Below are 23,369 nucleotides of genomic sequence, written 5' to 3'. Positions count from 1 at the left end.
TTTGTCTTTCTATTTGATTCAAGATATATGAAATTTGTTAGGATTTGATTAGTTCTTCTTGGTCTTTCATCCTTCTTCTATTGTGAAATTTGACTTCCTTCATATTTTCTTGAATCAACGTACATAAAAATGCAATTTTTACTAGACGTAATGCCTTAGAACATATTATTTGTGATTACAATACATTTTTCAAACTTTTTCTTTTAAAGATGAGTTTATCTAGTATACAATTTAGTCTCAGATATCAATTTCAGACGTATAACGAAGTGTGTAGACTTTTTGAGTTAACATATATAAAATTCAACATTTTTATGAACACTCTCTTTTTGTGTTGGCTTTGTCTTTCTATTTGATTCAAGATAGAGAAATTTGTTAGGATTTGGATTAGTTCTGCTTGGTCTTTCGTCCTTCTTATATGATGAAATTTGACTTCCTTCATATTTTCTTGAATCAACGTACATAGAATGCAATTTTTACTAGACGTAATGCCTTAGAGCATATTATTTGTGATTATGATACATTTTTCAAACTTTTTCTGTTAAAGATGAGTTTATCTAGTTTACAATTTAGTCTCAGAAATCAATTTCAGATGTATAACGATGTGTGTAGAATTTTTTGAGTTAACGTATATAAAATTCAACATTTTTATGAACTCTTTGATTTTGTGTTGGCTTTGTCTTTCTATTTGATTGAATATAGAGAAATTTGTTAGGATTTGGATTAGTTCTGCTTGGTCTCTCGTCCTTCATCTATTGTGAAATTTGACTTCCTTCATATTTTCTTGAATCAACGTACATAGAATGCAATTTTTACTAGACGTAATGCCTTAGAACATATTATTTGTGATTACAATACATTTTTCAAACTTTTTCTGTTAAAGATGAATTTATCTAGTTTACAATTTAGTCTCAGAAATAAATTTCAGACGTATAACGAAGTGTGTAGACTTTTTGAGTTAACATATATAAAATTTAACATTTTTATGAACACTCTCTTTTTGTGTTGGCTTTGTCTTTCTATTTGATTCAAGATAGAGAAATTTGTTAGGATTTGGATTAGTTCTGCTTGGTCTCTCGTCCTTCTTCTATTGTGAATTTTGACTTCCTTCATATTTTCTTGAATCAACGTACATAAAAATGCAATTTTTACTAGATGTAATGCCTTAGAACATATTATTTGTGATTACAATACATTTTTCAAACTTTTACTGTTAAATATGAGTTTATCTAGTTTACAATTTAGTCTCAGAAATCAATTTCAGATGTATAACGATGTGTGTAGACTTTTTTGAGTTAACATATATAAAATTCAACATTTTTATGAACTCTTTGATTTTGTGTTGGCTTTGTATTTCTATTTGATTGAATATAGAGAAATTTGTTAGGATTTGGATTAGTTCAGCTTGGTCTCTCGTCCTTCTTCTATTGTGAATTTTGACTTCCTTCATATTTTCTTGAATCAACGTACATAAAAATGCAATTTTTACTAGATGTAATGCCTTAGAACATATTATTTGTGATTACAATACATTTTTCAAACTTTTACTGTTAAAGATGAGTTTATCTAGTTTACAATTTAGTCTCAGAAATCAATTTCAGATGTATAACGATGTGTGTAGACTTTTTTGAGTTAACGTATATAAAATTCAACATTTTTATGAACACTTTCATTTTGTGTTGGCATTGTCTTTCAATTTGATTCAAGATAGAGAAATTTGTTAGGATTTGGATTAGTTCTGCTTGGTCTTTCGTCCTTCTTCTATTATGAAATTTTACTTCCTTCATATTTTCTTGAATCAACGTACATAGAAATGCAATTTTTACTAGACGTAATGCCTTAGAACATATTATTTGTGATTACAATACATTTTTAAAACTTTTTCTTTTAAAGATGAGTTTATCTAGTTTACAATTTAGTCTCAGATATCAATGTCAGACGTATAACGAAGTGTGTAGACTTTTTTGAGTTAACATATATAAAATTCAACATTTTTATGAACTCTTTGATTTTGTGTTGGCTTTGTATTTCTATTTGATTGAATATAGAGAAATTTGTTAGGATTTGGATTAGTTCAGCTTGGTCTCTCGTCCTTCTTCTATTGTGAATTTTGACTTCCTTCATATTTTCTTGAATCAACGTACATAAAAATGAAATTTTTACTAGATGTAATGCCTTAGAACATATTATTTGTGATTACAATATATTTTTCGAACTTTTACTGTTAAAGATGAGTTTATCTAGTTTAAAATTTAATCTCAGAAATCAATTTCAGATGTATAACGAAGTGTGTAGACTTTTTTGAGTTTACGTATATAAAATTCAACATTTTTATGAACTCTTTCATTTTGTGTTGGCTTTGTCTTTCTATTTGATTCAATATTAGAAATTTGTTAGGATTTGGATTAGTTCTGCTTGGTCTCTCGTCCTTCTTCTATTGTGAAATTTGACTTCATATTTTCTTGAATTAACGTACATAGAAATGCAATTTTTACTAGACGTAATGTCTTAGAACATATTATTTGTGATTACAATACATTTTTCAAACTTTTTCTGTTAAAGATGAGTTTACCTAGTTTACAATTTAGTCTCAGAAATCAATTTCAGATGTATAACGAAGTGTGTAGACTTTTTTGAGTTAACGTATAAAAAATCTAACATTTTTATGAATTCTTTATTTTTGTATTGGTTTTGTCTTTCAATTTAATTCAAATAGATGAAATTTGTTGGAATTTGGATTAGTTCTGCCTGGGCTTTTATCTTTCTTCTATTGTGAAATTTGACTTCCTTCATATTTTCTTGAATCAACGTACATAGAAATGCAATTTTTACTAGACGTAATGCCTTAGAACATATTATTTGTGATTACAATAAATTTTTCAAACTTTTTCTGTTAAAGATGAGTTTATCTAGTTTACAATTTAGTCTCGGAAATCAATTTCAGATGTATAACGAAGTGTGTAGACTTTTTTTGAGTTAACGTACATAAAATTCAACATTTTTATGAACTCTTTCTTTTTGTGTTGGCTTTGTCTTTCTATTTGATTCAAGATAGAGAAATTTGTTAGGATTTGGATTAGTTCTTCTTGGTCTTTCATCCTTCTTCTATTGTGAAATTTAATTCCTTCATATTTCTTGAATCAACGTACATAGAAATGCAATTTTTACTAGACGTAATGCCTTAGAACATATTATTTGTGATTACAATACATTTTTCAAACTTTTTCTGTTAAAGATGAATTTATCTAGTTTACAATTTAGTCTCAGAAATAAATTTCAAACGTATAACGAAGTGTGTAGACTTTTTGAGTTAACATATATAAAATTTAACATTTTTATGAACACTCTCTTTTTGTGTTGGCTTTGTCTTTCTATTTGATTCAAGATAGAGAAATTTGTTAGGATTTGGATTAGTTCTGCTTGGTTATTCGTCCTTCTTATATGGTGAAATTTGACTTCCTTCATATTTTCTTGAATCAACGTACATAGAATGCAATTTTTACTAGACGTAATGCCTTAGAGCATATTATTTGTGATTATGATACATTTTTCAAACTTTTTCTGTTAAAGATGAGTTTATCTAGTTTACAATTTAGTCTCAGAAATCAATTTCAGATGTATAACGAAGTGTGTAGACTTTTTTGAGTTTACGTATATAAAATTCAACATTTTTATGAACTCTTTCATTTTGTGTTGGCTTTGTCTTTCTATTTGATTCAATATAGAGAAATTTGTTAGGATTTGGATTAGTTCTGCTTGGTCTCTCGTCCTTCTTCTATTGTGAAATTTGACTTCATATTTTCTTGAATTAACGTACATAGAAATGCAATTTTTACTAGACGTAATGTCTTAGAACATATTATTTGTGATTACAATACATTTTTCAAACTTTTTCTGTTAAAGATGAGTTTACCTAGTTTACAATTTAGTCTCAGAAATCAATTTCAGATGTATAACGAAGTGTGTAGACTTTTTTGAGTTAACGTATAAAAAATCTAACATTTTTATGAATTCTTTATTTTTGTATTGGCTTTGTCTTTCAATTTAATTCAAATAGATGAAATTTGTTGGAATTTGGATTAGTTCTGCCTGGGCTTTTATCTTTCTTCTATTGTGAAATTTGACTTCCTTCATATTTTCTTGAATCAACGTACATAAAAATGCAATTTTTACTAGATGTAATGCCTTAGAACATATTATTTGTGATTACAATACATTTTTCAAACTTTTACTGTTAAAGATGAGTTTATCTAGTTTACAATTTAGTCTCAGAAATCAATTTCAGATGTATAACGATGTGTGTAGACTTTTTTGAGTTAACATATATAAAATTCAACATTTTTATGAACTCTTTGATTTTGTGTTGGCTTTGTATTTCTATTTGATTGAATATAGAGAAATTTGTTAGGATTTGGATTAGTTCAGCTTGGTCTCTCGTCCTTCTTCTATTGTGAATTTTGACTTCCTTCATATTTTCTTGAATCAACGTACATAAAAATGCAATTTTTACTAGATGTAATGCCTTAGAACATATTATTTGTGATTACAATACATTTTTCAAACTTTTACTGTTAAAGATGAGTTTATCTAGTTTACAATTTAGTCTCAGAAATCAATTTCAGATGTATAACGATGTGTGTAGACTTTTTTGAGTTAACGTATATAAAATTCAACATTTTTATGAACACTTTCATTTTGTGTTGGCATTGTCTTTCAATTTGATTCAAGATAGAGAAATTTGTTAGGATTTGGATTAGTTCTGCTTGGTCTTTCGTCCTTCTTCTATTATTAAATTTTACTTCCTTCATATTTTCTTGAATCAACGTACATAGAAATGCAATTTTTACTAGACGTAATGCCTTAGAACATATTATTTGTGATTACAATACATTTTTAAAACTTTTTCTTTTAAAGATGAGTTTATCTCGTTTACAATTTAGTCTCAGATATCAATGTCAGACGTATAACGAAGTGTGTAGACTTTTTTGAGTTAACATATATAAAATTCAACATTTTTATGAACTCTTTGATTTTGTGTTGGCTTTGTATTTCTATTTGATTGAATATAGAGAAATTTGTTAGGATTTGGATTAGTTCAGCTTGGTCTCTCGTCCTTCTTCTATTGTGAATTTTGACTTCCTTCATATTTTCTTGAATCAACGTACATAAAAATGCAATTTTTACTAGATGTAATGCCTTAGAACATATTATTTGTGATTACAATATATTTTTCGAACTTTTACTGTTAAAGATGAGTTTATCTAGTTTAAAATTTAATCTCAGAAATCAATTTCAGATGTATAACGAAGTGTGTAGACTTTTTTGAGTTTACGTATATAAAATTCAACATTTTTATGAACTCTTTCATTTTGTGTTGGCTTTGTCTTTCTATTTGATTCAATATAGAGAAATTTGTTAGGATTTGGATTAGTTCTGCTTGGTCTCTCGTCCTTCTTCTATTGTGAAATTTGACTTCATATTTTCTTGAATTAACGTACATAGAAATGCAATTTTTACTCGACGTAATGTCTTAGAACATATTATTTGTGATTACAATACATTTTTCAAACTTTTTCTGTTAAAGATGAGTTTACCTAGTTTACAATTTAGTCTCAGAAATCAATTTCAGATGTATAACGAAGTGTGTAGACTTTTTGAGTTAACGTATAAAAAATCTAACATTTTTATGAATTCTTTATTTTTGTATTGGTTTTGTCTTTCAATTTAATTCAAATAGATGAAATTTGTTGGAATTTGGATTAGTTCTGCCTGGGCTTTTATCTTTCTTCTATTGTGAAATTTGACTTCCTTCATATTTTCTTGAATCAACGTACATAGAAATGCAATTTTTACTAGACGTAATGCCTTAGAACATATTATTTGTGATTACAATAAATTTTTCAAACTTTTTCTGTTAAAGATGAGTTTATCTAGTTTACAATTTAGTCTCGGAAATCAATTTCAGATGTATAACGAAGTGTGTAGACTTTTTTTGAGTTAACGTACATAAAATTCAACATTTTTATGAACTCTTTCTTTTTGTGTTGGCTTTGTCTTTCTATTTGATTCAAGATAGAGAAATTTGTTAGGATTTGGATTAGTTCTTCTTGGTCTTTCATCCTTCTTCTATTGTGAAATTTAATTCCTTCATATTTTCTTGAATCAACGTACATAGAAATGCAATTTTTACTAGACGTAATGCCTTAGAACATATTATTTGTGATTACAATACATTTTTCAAACTTTTTCTGTTAAAGATGAATTTATCTAGTTTACAATTTAGTCTCAGAAATAAATTTCAAACGTATAACGAAGTGTGTAGACTTTTTGAGTTAACATATATAAAATTTAACATTTTTATGAACACTCTCTTTTTGTGTTGGCTTTGTCTTTCTATTTGATTCAAGATAGAGAAATTTGTTAGGATTTGGATTAGTTCTGCTTGGTTTTTCGTCCTTCTTATATGGTGAAATTTGACTTCCTTCATATTTTCTTGAATCAACGTACATAGAATGCAATTTTTACTAGACGTAATGCCTTAGAGCATATTATTTGTGATTATGATACATTTTTCAAACTTTTTCTGTTAAAGATGAGTTTATCTAGTTTACAATTTAGTCTCAGAAATCAATTTCAGATGTATAACGATGTGTGTAGACTTTTTTGAGTTAACATATATAAAATTCAACATTTTTATGAACTCTTTGATTTTGTGTTGGCTTTGTCTTTCTATTTGATTGAATATAGAGAAATTTGTTAGGATTTGGATTAGTTCAGCTTGGTCTCTCGTCCTTCTTCTATTGTGAATTTTGACTTCCTTCATATTTTCTTGAATCAACGTACATAAAAATGCAATTTTTACTAGATGTAATGCCTTAGAACATATTATTTGTGATTACAATACATTTTTCAAACTTTTACTGTTAAAGATGAGTTTATCTAGTTTACAATTTAGTCTCAGAAATCAATTTCAGATGTATAACGATGTGTGTAGACTTTTTTGAGTTAACGTATATAAAATTCAACATTTTTATGAACACTTTCATTTTGTGTTGGCATTGTCTTTCAATTTGATTCAAGATAGAGAAATTTGTTAGGATTTGGATTAGTTCTGCTTGGTCTTTCGTCCTTCTTCTATTATGAAATTTTACTTCCTTCATATTTTCTTGAATCAACGTACATAGAAATGCAATTTTTACTAGACGTAATGCCTTAGAACATATTATTTGTGATTACAATACATTTTTAAAACTTTTTCTTTTAAAGATGAGTTTATCTAGTTTACAATTTAGTCTCAGATATCAATGTCAGACGTATAACGAAGTGTGTAGACTTTTTTGAGTTAACATATATAAAATTCAACATTTTTATGAACACTCTCTTTTTGTGTTGGCTTTGTCATTCTATTTGATTCAAGATAGAGAAATTTGTTAGTATTTGGATTAGTTCTGCTTGGTATTTCGTCCTTCTTCTATTATGAAATTTGACTTCCTTCATATTTTCTTGAATCAACGTACATAGAAATGCAATTTTTACTAGACGTAATGTCTTAGAACATATTATTTGTGATTACAATACATTTTTCAAACTTTTTCTGTTAAAGATGAGTTTATCTAGTTTACAATTTAGTCTCAGAAATCAATTTCAGATGTATAACGAAGTGTGTAGACTTTTTTGAGCTAACGTATAAAAAATCTAACATTTTTATGAACTCTTTATTTTTGTATTGGCTTTGTCTTTCAATTTAATTCAAATAGATGAAATTTGTTGGAATTTGGATTAGTTCTGCCTGGGCTTTTATCCTTCTTCTATTGTGAAATTTGACTTCCTTCATATTTTCTTGAATCAAGGTACATAGAAATGCAATTTTTACTAGACGTAATGCCTTAGAACATATTATTTGTGATTACAATACATTTTTCAAACTTTTACTGTTAAAGATGAGTTTATCTATTTTACAATTTAGTCTCAGATATCAATTTCAGACGTATAACGAAGTGTGTAGACTTTTTGAGTTAACGTATATAAAATTCAACATTTTTATGAACTCTTTCTTTTTGTGTTAGCTTTGTCTTTCTATTTAATTCAAGATAGATGAAATTTTTTAGGATTTGGATTAGTTCTTCTTGGTCTTTCATCCTTCTTCTATTGTGAAATTTGACTTCCTTCATATTTTCTTGAATCAACGTACATAAAAATGCAATTTTTACTAGACGTAATGCCTTAGAACATATTATTTGTGATTACAATACATTTTTCAAACTTTTTCTGTTAAAGATGAGTTTATCTAGTTTACAATTTAGTCTCAGAAATCAATTTCAGATGTATAACGAAGTGTGTAGACTTTTTTGAATTAACGTACATAAAATTCAACATTTTTATGAACTCTTTCTTTTTGTGTTGGCTTTGTCTTTCTATTTTATTCAAGATAGATGAAATTTGTTAGGATTTGGATTAGTTCTTCTTGGTCTTTCATCCTTCTTCTATTGTGAAATTTGACTTCCTTCATATTTTCTTGAATCAACGTACATAGAAATGCAATTTTTACTAGACGTAATGCCTTAGAACATATTATTTGTGATTACAATACATTTTTCAAACTTTTTCTTTTAAAGATGAGTTTATCTAGTTTACAATTTAGTCTCAGATATCAATTTCAGACGTATACCGAAGTTTGTAGACTTTTTTCGAGATAACGTATATAAAATTCAACATTTTTATGAACTCTTTCTTTTTGTGTTGCTTTGTTTTTCTATTTGATTCAAGATAGATGAAGTTTGTTAGGATTTGGATTAGTTCTGCTTGGTGTTTCATCCTTCTTCTATTGTGAAATTTGACTTCCTTCATATTTTCTTGAAGCAACATATATAGAACTGCAATTTTTACTAGACGTAATGCCTTAGAACATATTATTTGTGATTAAAATACATTTTTCAAACTTTTTCTGTTAAAGATGAGTTTTTCTAGTTTACAATTTAGTCTCAGAAATCAATTTCAGATGTATAACGAAGTGTGTAGACTTTTTTGAGTTAACGTACATAAAATTCAACCTTTTTATGAACTCTTTCTTTTTTTGTTGGCTTTGTCTTTCTATTTGATTCAAGATAGATGAAATTTGTTAGGATTTGGATTAGTTCTTCTTGGTCTTTCATCCTTCTTCTATTGTAAAATTTGACTTCCTTCATATTTTCTTGAATCAACGTACATAGAAATGCAATTTTTACTAGACGTAATGCCTTAGAATATATTATTTGTGATTACAATACATTTTTCAAACTTGTTCTGTTAAAGATGAGTTTATCTAGTTTACAATTTAGTCTCAGATATCAATTTCAGACGTATAACGAAGTATGTAGACCTTTTGAGTTAACATATATAAAATTCAACATTTTTATGAACACTCTCTTTTTGTGTTGGCTTTGTCTTTCTATTTTATTCAAGATAGAGAAATTTGTTAGGATTTGGATTAGTTCTGCTTGGTCTTTCGTCCTTCTTCTTTTGTGAAATTTGACTTCCTTCATATTTTCTTGAATCAACGTACATAGAAATGCAATTTTTACTAGACGTAATGCCTTAGAGCATATTATTTGTGATTACGATACATTTTTCAAACTTTTTCTGTTAAAGATGAGTTTATCTAGTTTACAATTTAGTCTCAGAAATCAATTTCAGATGTATAACGAAGTGTGTAGACTTTTTTGAGTTAACGTACATAAAATTCAACCTTTTTATGAACTCTTTCTTTTTGTGTGGGCTTTGTCTTTCTATTTGTTCAAGATAGATGAAATTTGTTAGGATTTCGATTAGTTCTTCTTGGTCTTTCATCCTTCTTCTATTGTGAAATTTGACTTCCTTCATATTTTCTTGAATCAACGTACATAGAAATGCAATTTTTACTAGACGTAATGCCTTAGAGCATATTATTTGTGATTACGATACATTTTTCAAACTTTTTCTGTTAAAGATGAGTTTATCTAGTTTACAATTTAGTCTCAGAAATCAATTTTAGATGTATAACAAAGTGTTTAGACTTTTTTGAGTTAACGTATATAAAATTCAACATTTTTATGAACTCTTTGTTTTTGTGTTGGCATTGTCTTTATATTTGATTCTAGATAGATGAAATTTGTTAGGATTTGGATTAGTTCTTCTTGGTCTTTCATCCTTCTTCTATTGTGAAATTTGACTTCATATTTTCTTGAATCAACGTACATAGAAATGCAATTTTTACTAGACGTATTTCCTTAGAACATATTAATTGTAATTACAATACATTTTTCAAACATTTTCTGTTAAAGATGAGTTTATCTAACTTACAATTTAGTCTCAAAATCAATTTCCGACTTATACCGAAGTTTGTAGACTTTTTTTCGAGTTAACGTATATAAAATTCAACATTTTTATGAACTCTTTCTTTTTGTGTTGGCTTTGTCTTTCTATTTGATTCAAGATAGGTGAAATTTGTTAGGAATTGGATTAGTTCTGCTTGGTGTTTCATCCTTCTTCTATTGTGAAATTTGACTTCCTTCATATTTTCTTGAAGCAACATACATAGAACTGCAATTTTTACTAGACGTAATGACTTAGAACATATTATTTGTGATTACAATACATTTTCAAACTTTTTCTGTTAAAGATGAGTTTATCTAGTTTACAATTTAGTCTCAGAAATCAATTTTAGACGTATAACGAAGTGTGTAGACTTTTTGAGTTAACATATATAAAATTCAACATTTTTATGAACACTTTGTTTTTGTGAAATTTGTCTTTCAATTTGATTCAAGATAGATGAAATTTGTTTGGATTTGGATTAGTTCTGCTTGGTCTTTCGTCCTTCTTCTTTAGTGAAATTTGACTTCCTTCATATTTTCTTGAATCAACGTACATAGAAATGCAATTTTCACTAGACGTACTGCCTTAGAACATATTATATGTGATTACAATACATTTTTTCAGACTATTTCAGACAGATTGATGAAGTGCGTGCTAAATTCATTAGAGATCCAGTTTATAGATAAGACTATTTCAAGGAAAAAAAAGAGCAACTAGATAGAATGTTAACTAAGAAGAAAGCTCAATCTCCTATTAAGCTTGTTTCGGGTGGTAATTATGCTTCAGATTAAAATGAAGAGAATTGTGACTATGCTGAAACTTATGCTGATTATGAAGATGATTACAAAGAGACCTATGGTGACTATGATTTAACTCAAATTATTGCTGGTCTCATTTCCAAGAAGAAGAATTTTAGATTTGTTTTTTTTTTTTTTTGCTAGGTCAAAAAAGTTTATTAAGCCAAAAGAACGTAATTACAAGAATTACAAAAAAGAAGCACAAAACTCCCTACCCCCATAAACCAAAGGGGACTAAAAACAAAAAAGAAATAACAAAAGTAGTAACCAGAAAATTAAAAGAAGCTACCTATATTTATAGCCAACTCCTTTCAATTTACTTCTGCTGCAACCAACTCTATGCGATTTGCTCTTAGAAAAAATTCCATCCATAATATCCGTATCAAAAGCATAGTTACCCGAGACATCTTCATCTTCATCCACATAAAACTCTCCATCTTCATCCTCAGAGGAAAAGTTACCAGGAACAAGCTTAATAGGAGACAACTTACTAGGAGATTTTTTCTTTGAATTCATACTTTCCATTTGCTCCCTCTTTTCTTTGAGATATTTTCGTCTAAAAGCTGGACTTCTAATGAACTGAGCACGCACATCTTCTAACTGAATATTTCTTGCCACCTCTAATTCTTCCTTAGACAAAATATTATTCTTATCAAAAACAGTATCAACCAACCCCGATTGAATTTCCATGTTAGGGCTTGGAGATTCCTCAATAGACTTGCTGGGAGAAGATTCCAAACTTGAATCAGATTGCAAAGAACGCTTTGCTAAAATATTAGCAGCCTGTTTGGCAACTTTCCTAGCTTTTTTCCTTGCTAAAATGTCAGCATCAACCCCACCCCAACTTTTAGAACCCATACTAACATCTGAGTCACTAGATTCTACATGATCCTCCTCCTCTTCCTCAATAATAACATTATTAAGGCCTAACTCAGATTCCAGAACATCAAATTTGTTTTTAACCACAACTTCAGTTTGCATCAAATCATCCGCAAAAGGAGTATAATCCTTCACAAAAGGAGTAAAAGAGAAAATACCTTTGCTAGGGGGTTTCTTTCCTTCCACTTGAGTCCATTCATCTTTAGAAAAGCTCTGAGCAGCCATATCTTCCTTACGTAAAGCTATATCTTTCTGATCTGCAATGTTATTTTTACAATGAATAAACTTCATCTGAGCCTCACGCAACTCAGCAGCAGATTTAGCTAGCTCCTTTTCCAACTGATTAGCATCAATAACGTCAGTAGGAGTGTTTTTAAGATTTATCAAATCAACCACGGTCTGACCTGCATGGCCTGCATTGATACAATCTGTACGTGTAATATCTTCACTAGCTGTAGCTCCAACAACTTCAGAAGTTCCTTTATTCACGACTCTTATTTGAGTTTCCAAATCAGACACGGATTGAGTTGTATTGTTTATCCCGGACTGAGCTGAAGAGTTTTGGTTCATCCCGGCCTCTGCATTGATAGAATCTATTCGTGTAATATCTTCTCTAGCTGTAGCTCCAACAACTTCAGAAGTTTCTTTATTCACGACTCTTATTTCAGTTTCCAATTCAGACACGGATTGAGTTATCCCGGACTGAGCTGAAGTTTGGTTCATCCCGAACTTTGCATGGTCTGCATGAGCAGATTGTGTACGTGCAGCAAGCACTTTCTTGGCTGCAATTGTGTTTTGCAATCTAAGCTGAGCCGCATCATCCCTCTCAGCTGAAGCATCAACCATATTATCCTCCTTATTCTCCAGATTCAAAGACTTCTGCTCTTCCTCATTAGTTTTAGGTGATTTTGCTTGCCAAAATTTATGAACAAGCTGTTTTTCCTTACCAGCAGCCTTCATGCTATTCTTCTTTTTGCATTCACCATCAACATGCCCAATAATATTGCAAGATAAACAAAATTTAGGTGAATTTGGTATATCAACATATTGCCAAATTTTTTTACCTCCTGCAGTGATAGAGATTCGGTCAGGAATATGCTTTGCGAAGTCTATATCTACCAAAACAGCTGTGAAGTGACCATATTCCAGATTTAGGGTTCTTTGATCCACCACAATTGGTGTTCCAAGGATTTTCCCAATAGAAAGTAAAGATTTCTCAGTCCATATCTCAATAGGGAGACCAAGAAAACGTACCCAAATAGCTGCATGGGACGTTCTTTGTTTATCAGGATTAAAACCTGGGTACCAATCAATCAGCCTCAGAATTTGTTGATTGACAAACCACTTTTCAGCACGAATCTTCTCCTTTTCCAATTGTGAAGATAACATAATAACAAAGAATCCTTTGCTCATAGGTATAAACTTACACCTATTCTTAAGTTTCCATTGATTTTCAAGGATTTTTTGAACCTCAACAAACTTTAAACCTGTAGCATCCAGTCTAGCTATGAAGCTATATTGAAAAGGCTTGCATCCTTCCTGATAATAATCATTAGGGATGACAAGAGCTGGCTCACCCTCAACAAGAGTAGGATTTGGTAACAAGGAAATATCAACTGAAGTTGGATTTAGGGTTTTACGTTCCCTAACTTTTTCAACAAAAGAGCACGTCTAGGCCGAGGGTCACAAAAAGGAAAACCAATAAGAGTCGAGTGGTCAGAAACTTCCCTAGGAAGAGCTTCACACCGTCAATTCGAAAACTTAGACAACCAAGGTTCATTAATAATAGCACGATCCAACTTACTAATAATTCTACCAACACCAGCCTGACCATTGGTCCAAGTAAACTTAGACCCCAACGAATCAGCTTCAAACAAGTTATTATCCTCCATCCAATCAGAAAACTCATTAATACAAGAGATACGAGTTACCCTACCCCCTTTTTTTCATCTTGACGAAGAACACAATTGAAATCCCCCATAACCAACCAAGGAGTAGTTGCGTCAACAGCAGCAAGTTGACTCCAAAGCCTCCTTCGAAAAACTTGAATATAACTAGCATGAACAAAAGAGATAAATACCCCCTCATTTTTAACCGTAATGGCCTTCCTAGACATATTAATCACCACCGGCTCCTTAATACAATCATCCCAAAGAATCCACAAATTAACCAAAGAACTAAAAGTAGAATTATGAATTACCTTGTTATTATAACCAGCCAAATTTAACCTTATCATAACATTGTCAGTGTAACGAATCTTAGGCTCAGCAATACAAAGTACAACCGGCTTGAACTCATGCACCAACTTACGTAACTTACTACCCGCTTCCACCTTCGCCACCCCATTAATATTCCAATAGAGAACTCTCATCAGGAAACACTCTTCCTATATTTATGAATAGCTTGTGGAATCTTGCTAGGAATCCTACTTTGTAAAACAGGTGAGACACCCTTTCTAACTCGGTTTCCCAAAGCATTCACTTCAGAATCCGAATCTGATTTGGAATCACTAAAACGTTGTTGAGAAGAACTAGAACTTGTAAGGAAAACCCTGCTTGGTTTCCTACTTTTCTTTGGCATATCCACTGGTATTTCCGCCCACTTAACACCCTTAACACCTGATGAAGCTTTCTCAGGTGTCAACTCTTCATCCGAACTACCACTAGAAGAGTTTTCAGCAGCATCCGAACCCCCTCCCGAAAATTGTTCAGCATCATCATTATCAACACCCAACTCATCATTCAAGACATTGAACTTATTAGGAGAAACCACAATAGAAGCTTCAGCAACAACTCTGTAGCTTGAGATATCCTCAATATTATCAACCACCATGTCTTGCAAAGACTTATTACCAGCCTCAACCGGCTTAAAAGAAGAACTAGCCTCATTCCTATCACTAGAGTGATTAGTTCTTGCCAATTCTCCACTCTTAGTTGACTTAGATGAGGTTGCAATTTCAACCATTGACAACCCACTAGCCAAACCATTTTTCAAAGCTAACGCCTTCTTAGCCTTCTCAAAAGCTTCAGACGCTGCCTGAAGCTTGGCTTCAGTAGACAGAAATTCATTCTCCAAATCAACCGCACTCTCCACCAAACCAGCTTCAACTATCCCATTCACCACAGCTCCACCATGCCCTACAGCAAGAGCATCATCCACATTATCACCAGCACCGTTAACAACCTCATTAACCACAACAGCACCAATGTTCACACCACCTACAGCAGCGCCAACACCTACAGCCACAACGTTTGTACCCTCACCAGACGTGGTTGCATCCTCTCCAGCACCTACCTTACGGTTTCTCCTATTACGCACATTCTGCCACTCCCCTTTCGCATCCACCTTAGACGATTTGTCATCATTCTTTGGTTGTCTTCTACATTCATCATTACTATGACATATTATGCAGCACTTCATACAAAATTTAGGTGATTTTGGGATATCCAAGTATTCCCAAAACGTCCTCCCCCCAGCTGTTATCTTAATTCTACTTGGAATATGTTTTTCAAAGTCCACATCTACCAAAACTGAGGCAAAGTTTCCATACTCCAGATTTAGGGTTCTTTGATCAACCACAATTGGAGTCCCTAAAACTTTTCCCATTGATAATAAGTTCTTCTCAGTCCATAGTTCTGCATGTAAACCAGGAAAGTGAACCCATACGTTTGCATGGGAAGTTTTTTGACGATCAGGATCAAAACCTGGGTACCAATCCATTAACTTGAGTTCATGCTGTTGAACAAACCACTTTATACGTCTGATTCTCTCCTTAGTTTCCTCATCTTGTAGCATAATAACAAAGAAACCTTTTCCCATGTCATAAACCTAACAGAATTAGGGTTAATCTGTCATTGAGAGATTAAAACTGTTTTAACCTCAAAGAACTTCAGTCCCGTGAAGTTTAATCTTGCAATGAAGCTGTGTTGAAAGGGTTTACAACCCTCTTCATAGAAGTCCGCAGGTATAACAAGGGATGGCTTTCCATCAATCAGAGTAGGATTAGGTAAACTAGTAATATCAACTCCTGTTGGCTTTAGGGTTTGTTTTGCCTTTATCTTGTCCGCAAAGGATTGGTGTTGCTGAATCCGTGAAGAACTATGATTATCTTCTACCATATTGAACCCAAAGTGAATGAAACCTACGTGAAAAAACCTAAACCCTTGTGTTTTCGCCAGAGTTTCTCTCTCCTCTCATGTTTTTTTTTGTAACTGGAATTTTTTCCATTCAAGGCTTTTTTCTGAAATTTATTTATGAAACTAAATTGTAAACTAGATTAACTCATCTTTAACATAAAAATGTTTTTGTAAATCTAAAATTAGAAACGTTTTCGCCCCTTATTTCCAAATCTAAAATTCTTCTTCTTGGAAATGAGACCAGCAATAATTTGAGTTAAATCATAGTCACCATAAGTCTCTTTGTAATCATCTTCATAATCAGCATAAGTTTCAGCATAGTCACAATTCTCTTCATTTTAATCTGAAGGATAATTACCATCAGGTCGTTGTAGTATAGTGTTAAGTATTCCCGCCTGTCACGCGGGTGACCAACGTACTATTACATTACTATTTGATTCAAGATAGGAAAGAGAATGTCCGTTTTTTTCTCTTTTTGGCGATTTTGGAAAACCAAATATTTTCACGTTTAGGGTTTCAAGCTTTATGTTTTTGGATTATCAGAATCAATACGTTGATTCATGATGATTCATTCTTTAGATAATAATCCTAGTAGCTCAAATCAGAACCATGCTAAAACAGTTTCTTTTGCTGAAAAAGTTAGGGAACGTAAAACCCTAAATCCAACTTCAGTTGATATTTCCTTGTTACCAAATCCTACTCTTGTTGAGGGTGAGCCAGCTCTTGTCATCCCTAATGATTATTATCAGGAAGGATGCAAGCCTTTTCAATATATCTTCATAGCTAGACTGGATGCTACAGGTTTAAAGTTTGTTGAGGTTCAAAAAATCCTTGAAAATCAATGGAAACTTAAGAATAGGTGTAAGTTTATACCTATGAGCAAAGGATTCTTTGTTATTATGTTATCTTCAAAATTGGAAAAGGAGAAGATTCGTGCTGAAAAGTGGTTTGTCAATCAACAAATTCTGAGGCTGATTGATTGGGTACGTTTTCTTGATCTCCCTATTGAGATATGGACTGAGAAATCTTTACTTTCTATTAGGAAAATCCTTGGAACACCAATTGTGGTGGATCAAAGAACCCTAAATCTGGAATATGGTCACTTCGCAGCTGTTTTGGTAGATATAGACTTTGCAAAGCATATTCCTGACCGAATCTCTATCACTGCAGGAGGTAAAAAATTTTGGCAATATGTTGATATACCAAATTCACCTAAATTTTGTTTATCTTGCAATATTATTGGGCATGTTGATGGTGAATGCAAAAAGAAGAATAGCATGAAGGCTACTGGTAAGGAAAAACAGCTTGTTCATAAAGTTTGGCAAGCAAAATCACCTAAAACTAATGAGGAAGAGCAGAAGTCTTTGAATCTGGAGAATAAGGAGGATAATATGGTTGATGCTTCAGCTGAGAGGGATGATGCGGCTCAGCTTAGATTGCAAAACGCAATTGCAGCCAAGAAAGTGCTTGCTGCACGTACACAGTCTGCTCATGCAGACCATGCAAAGTCCGGGATGAACCAAACTTCAGCTCAGTCCGGGATAACTCAATCCGTGTCTGAATTGGAAACTGAAATAAGAGTCGTGAATAAAGAAACTTCTGAAGTTGTTGGAGCTACAGCTAGAGAAGATATTACACGAATAGATTCTATCAATGCAGAGGCCGGGATGAACCAAAACTCTTCAGCTCAGTCCGGGATAAACAATACAACTCAATCCGTGTCTGATTTGGAAACTCAAATAAGAGTCGTGAATAAAGGAACTTCTGAAGTTGTTGGAGCTACAGCTAGTGAAGATATTACACGTACAGATTGTATCAATACAGGCCATGCAGGTCAGACCGTGGTTGATTTGATAAATCTTAAAAACACTCCTACTGACGTTATTGATGCTAATCAGTTGGAAAAGGAGCTAGCTAAATCTGCTGCTGAGTTGCGTGAGGCTCAGATGAAGTTTATTCATTGTAAAAATAACATTGCAGATCAGAAAGATATAGCTTTACGTAAGGAAGATATGGCTGCTCAGAGCTTTTCTAAAGATGAATGGACTCAAGTGGAAGGAAAGAAACCCCCTAGCAAAGGTATTTTCTCTTTTACTCCTTTTGTGAAGGATTATACTCCTTTTGCGGATGATTTGATGCAAACTGAAGTTGTGGTTAAAAACAAATTTGATGTTCTGGAATCTGAGTTAGGCCTTAATAATGTTATTATTGAGGAAGAGGAGGAGGATCATGTAGAATCTAGTGACTCAGATGTTAGTATGGGTTCTAAAAGTTGGGGTGGGGTTGATGCTGACATTTTAGCAAGGAAAAAATCTAGGAAAGTTGCCAAACAGGCTGCTAATATTTTAGCAAAGCGTTCTTTGCAATCTGATTCAAGTTTGGAATCTTCTCCCAGCAAGTCTATTGAGGAATCTCCAAGCCCTAACATGGAAATTCAATCGGGGTTGGTTGATACTGTTTTTGATAAGAATAATATTTTGTCTAAGGAAGAATTAGAGGTGGCAAGCAATATTCAGTTAGAAGATGTGCGTGCTCAGTTCATTAGAAGTCCAGCTTTTAGACGAAAATATCTCAAAGAAAAGAGGGAGCAAATGGAAAGTATGAATTCAAAGAAAAAATCTCCTAGGAAGTTGTCTCCTATTAAGCTTGTTCCTGGTAACTTTTCCTCTGAGGATGAAGATGGAGAGTTTTATGTGGATGAAGATGAAGATGTCTTGGGTAACTATGCTTTTGATACGGATATTATGGATGGAATTTTTTCTAAGAGCAAATCGTATAGAGTTGGTTGCAGCAGAAGTAAATTGAAAGGAGTTGGCTATAAATATAGGTAGCTTCTTTTAATTTTCTGGTTACTACTTTTGTTATTTCTTTTTTGTTTTTAGTCCCCTTTGGTTTATGGGGGTAGGGAGTTTTGTGCTTCTTTTTTGTAATTCTTGTAATTACGTTCTTTTGGCTTAATAAACTTTTTTGACCTAGCAAAAAAAAAAAAACAAATCTAAAATTCTTCTTCTTGGAAATGAGACCAACAATAATTTGAGTTAAATCATAGTCACCATAGGTCTCTTTGTAATCATCTTCATAATCAGCATAAGTTTCAGCATAGTCACAATTCTCTTCATTTTAATCTGAAGCATAATTACCACCCGAAACAAGCTTAATAGGAGATTGAGCTTTCTTCTTAGTTAACATTCTATCTAGTTGCTCTTTTTTTTCCTTGAAATAGTCTTATCTATAAACTGGATCTCTAATGAATTTAGCACGCACTTCATCAATCTGTCTGAAATAGTCTGAAAAAATGTATTGTAATCACATATAATATGTTCTAAGGCAGTACGTCTAGTGAAAATTGCATTTCTATGTACGTTGAATCAAGAAAATATGAAGGAAGTCAAATTTCACTATAGAAGAAGGACGAAAGACCAAGCAGAACTAATCCAAATCCAAACAAATTTCATCTATCTTGAATCAAATAGAAAGACAAATTTCACAAAAACAAAGTGTTCATAAAAATGTTGAATTTTATATATGTTAACTCAAAAAGTCTACACACTTTGTTATACGTCTAAAATTGATTTCTGAGACTAAATTGTCAACTAGATAAACTCATCTTTAACAGAAAAAGTTTGAAAATGTATTGTAATCACAAATAATATGTTCTAAAGCATTACGTCTAGTAAAAATTGCAGTTCTATGTATGTTGCTTCAAGAAAATATGAAGGAAGTCAAATTTCACAATAGAAGAAGGATGAAACACCAAGCAGAACTAATCCAAATCCTAACAAATTTCACCTATCTTGAATCAAATAGAAAGACAAAGTCAACACAAAAAGAAAGAGTTCATAAAAATGTTGAATTTTATATACGTTAACTCGAAAAAAAGTCTACAAACTTAGGTATAAGTCGGAAATTGATTTTGAGACTAAATTGTAAGTTAGATAAACTCATCTTTAACAGAAAATGTTTGAAAAATGTATTGTAATTACAATTAATATGTTCTAAGGAAATACGTCTAGTAAAAATTGCATTTCTATGTACGTTGATTCAAGAAAATATGAAGGAAGTCAAATTTCACAATAGAAGAAGGATGAAAGACCAAGAAGAACTAATCCAAATCCTAACAAATTTCATCTATCTAGAATCAAATATAAAGACAATGCCAACACAAAAACAAAGAGTTCATAAAAATGTTGAATTTTATATACGTTAACTCAAAAAAGTCTAAACACTTTGTTATACATCTAAAATTGATTTTTGAGACTAAATTGTAAACTAGATAAACTCATCTTTAACAGAAAAAGTTTGAAAAATGTACCGTAATCACAAATAATATGCTCTAAGGCATTACGTCTAGTAAAAATTTCATTTCTATGTACGTTGATTCAAGAAAATATGAAGGAAGTCAAATTTCACAATAGAAGAAGGATGAAAGACCAAGAAGAACTAATCCAAATCCTAACAAATTTCATCTATCTTGAACAAATAGAAAGACAAAGCCCACACAAAAAGAAAGAGTTCATAAAAAGGTTGAATTTTATGTACGTTAACTCAAAAAAGTCTACACACTTCGTTATACATCTGAAATTGATTTCTGAGACTAAATTGTAAACTAGATAAACTCATCTTTAACAGAAAAAGTTTGAAAAATGTATCGTAATCACAAATAATATGCTCTAAGGCATTACGTCTAGTAAAAATTGCATTTCTATGTACGTTGATTCAAGAAAATATGAAGGAAGTCAAATTTCAAAAAAGAAGAAGGACGAAAGACCAAGCAGAACTAATCCAAATCCTAACAAATTTCTCTATCTTGAATAAAATAGAAAGACAAAGCTAACACAAAAAGAGAGTGTTCATAAAAATGTTGAATTTTATATATGTTAACTCAAAAAGTCTACATACTTCGTTATACGTCTGAAATTGATATCTGAGACTAAATTGTAAACTAGATAAACTCATCTTTAACAGAAAAAGTTTGAAAAATGTATTGTAATCACAAATAATATATTCTAAGGCATTACGTCTAGTAAAAATTGCATTTCTATGTACGTTGATTCAAGAAAATATGAAGGAAGTCAAATTTCACAATAGAAGAAGGATGAAAGACCAAGAAGAACTAATCCAAATCCTAACAAATTTCATCTATCTTCAATCAAATAGAAAGACAAAGCCAACAAAAAAAGAAAGAGTTCATAAAAAGGTTGAATTTTATGTACGTTAACTCAAAAAAGTCTACACACTTCGTTATACATCTGAAATTTATTTCTGAGACTAAATTGTAAACTAGAAAAACTCATCTTTAACAGAAAAAGTTTGAAAAATGTATTTTAATCACAAATAATATGTTCTAAGGCATTACGTCTAGTAAAAATTGCAGTTCTATGTATGTTGCTTCAAGAAAATATGAAGGAAGTCAAATTTCACAATAGAAGAAGGATGAAACACCAAGTAGAACTAATCCAAATCCTAACAAATTTCATCTATCTTGAATCAAATAGAAAGACAAAGCCAACACAAAAAGAAAGAGTTCATAAAAATGTTGAATTTTATATACGTTAACTCGAAAAAAAAGTCTACAAACTTCGGTATACGTCTGAAACTGATATCTCAGACTAAATTGTAAACTAGATAAACTCATCTTTAAAAGAAAAAGTTTGAAAAATGTATTGTAATCACAAATAATATGTTCTAAGGCATTACGTCTAGTAAAAATTGCATTTTTATGTACGTTGATTCAAGAAAATATGAAGGAAGTCAAATTTCACAATAGAAGAAGGATGAAAGACCAAGAAGAACTAATCCAAATCCTAACAAATTTCATCTCTCTTGAATCAAATAGAAAGACAAAGCCAACACAAAAAGAAAGAGTTCATAAAAATGTTGAATTTTATGTACGTTACTTCAAAAAAGTCTACACACTTCGTTATACATCTGAAATTGATTTCTGAGACTAAATTTTAAACTAGATAAACTCATCTTTAACATAAAAAGTTTGGAAAATGTATTGTAACCACAAATAATATGTTCTAAGGCATTACGTCTAGTAAAAATTGCATTTCTATGTACCTTGATTCAAGAAAATATGAAGGAAGTCAAATTTCACAACAGAAGAAGGATAAAAGCCCAGGCAGAACTAATCCAAATTCCAACAAATTTCATCTATTTGAATTAAATTGAAAGACAAAGCCAATACAAAAATAAAGAGTTCATAAAAATGTTAGATTTTTTATATGTTAGCTCAAAAAAGTCTACACACTTCGTTATACATCTGAAATTGATTTCTGAGACTAAATTGTAAAGTAGATAAACTCATCTTTAACAGAAAAAGTTTGAAAAATGTATTGTAATCACAAATAATATGTTCTAAGACATTACGTCTAGTAAAAATTGCATTTCTATGTACGTTGATTCAAGAAAATATGAAGGAAGTCAAATTTCATAATAGAAGAAGGACGAAAGACCAAGCAGAACTAATCCAAATCCTAACAAATTTCTCTATCTTGAATCAAATAGAAAGACAAAGCCAACACAAAAAGAGAGTGTTCATAAAAATGTTGAATTTTATATATGTTAACTCAAAAAAGTCTACACACTTCGTTATACGTCTGACATTGATATGTGAGACTAAATTGTAAACTAGATAAACTCATCTTTAATAGAAAAAGTTATAAAAATGTATTGTAATCACAAATAATATGTTCTAAGGCATTACGTCTAGTAAAAATTGCATTTCTAAGTACGTTGATTCAAGAAAATATGAAGGAAGTAAAATTTCATAATAGAAGAAGGCGAAAGACCAAGCAGAACTAATCCAAATCCTAACAAATTTCTCTATGTTGAATCAAATTGAAAGTCAATGCCAACACAAAATGGAAGTGTTCATAAAAATGTTGAATTTTATATACGTTAACTCAAAAAAGTCTACACACATCGTTATACATCTGAAATTGATTTCTGAGACTAAATTGTAAACTAGATAAACTCATCTTTAACAGTAAAAGTTTGAAAAATGTATTGTAATCACAAATAATATGTTCTAAGGCATTACGTCTAGTAAAAATTGCATTTATATGTACGTTGATTCAAGAAAATATGAAGGAAGTCAAATTTCACAATAGAAGAAGGACGAGAGACCAAGAAGAACTAATCCAAATCCTAACAAATTTCTCTATATGCAATCAAATAGAAAGACAAAGCCAACACAAAATCAAAGAGTTCATAAAAATGTTGA

General features: G+C 31.1%; 1 protein-coding gene across 1 annotated transcript in view; it reads right to left on the bottom strand.

Annotated features, from left to right (window-relative positions):
- LOC113273076 overlaps nucleotides 1-12,965 on the bottom strand; it is a 102,631-nt gene extending 89,666 nt beyond the window's left edge. Inside the window, exon 1 of the mRNA XM_026522844.1 lies at nucleotides 12,164-12,965. Within this exon, the coding sequence (XP_026378629.1) occupies nucleotides 12,164-12,965 (802 nt within the window). The remainder of the gene's footprint in view (nucleotides 1-12,163) is intronic.
- Nucleotides 12,966-23,369: the final 10,404 nt, after the last annotated feature.

Source organism: Papaver somniferum, chromosome 4 (genome assembly GCF_003573695.1).
Source record: "Papaver somniferum cultivar HN1 chromosome 4, ASM357369v1, whole genome shotgun sequence".
Taxonomy (NCBI): Eukaryota; Viridiplantae; Streptophyta; class Magnoliopsida; order Ranunculales; family Papaveraceae; genus Papaver; species Papaver somniferum.
Note: the sequence above shows the minus strand (reverse complement) of the source record. Positions and strands in the feature narration are given on the sequence as shown.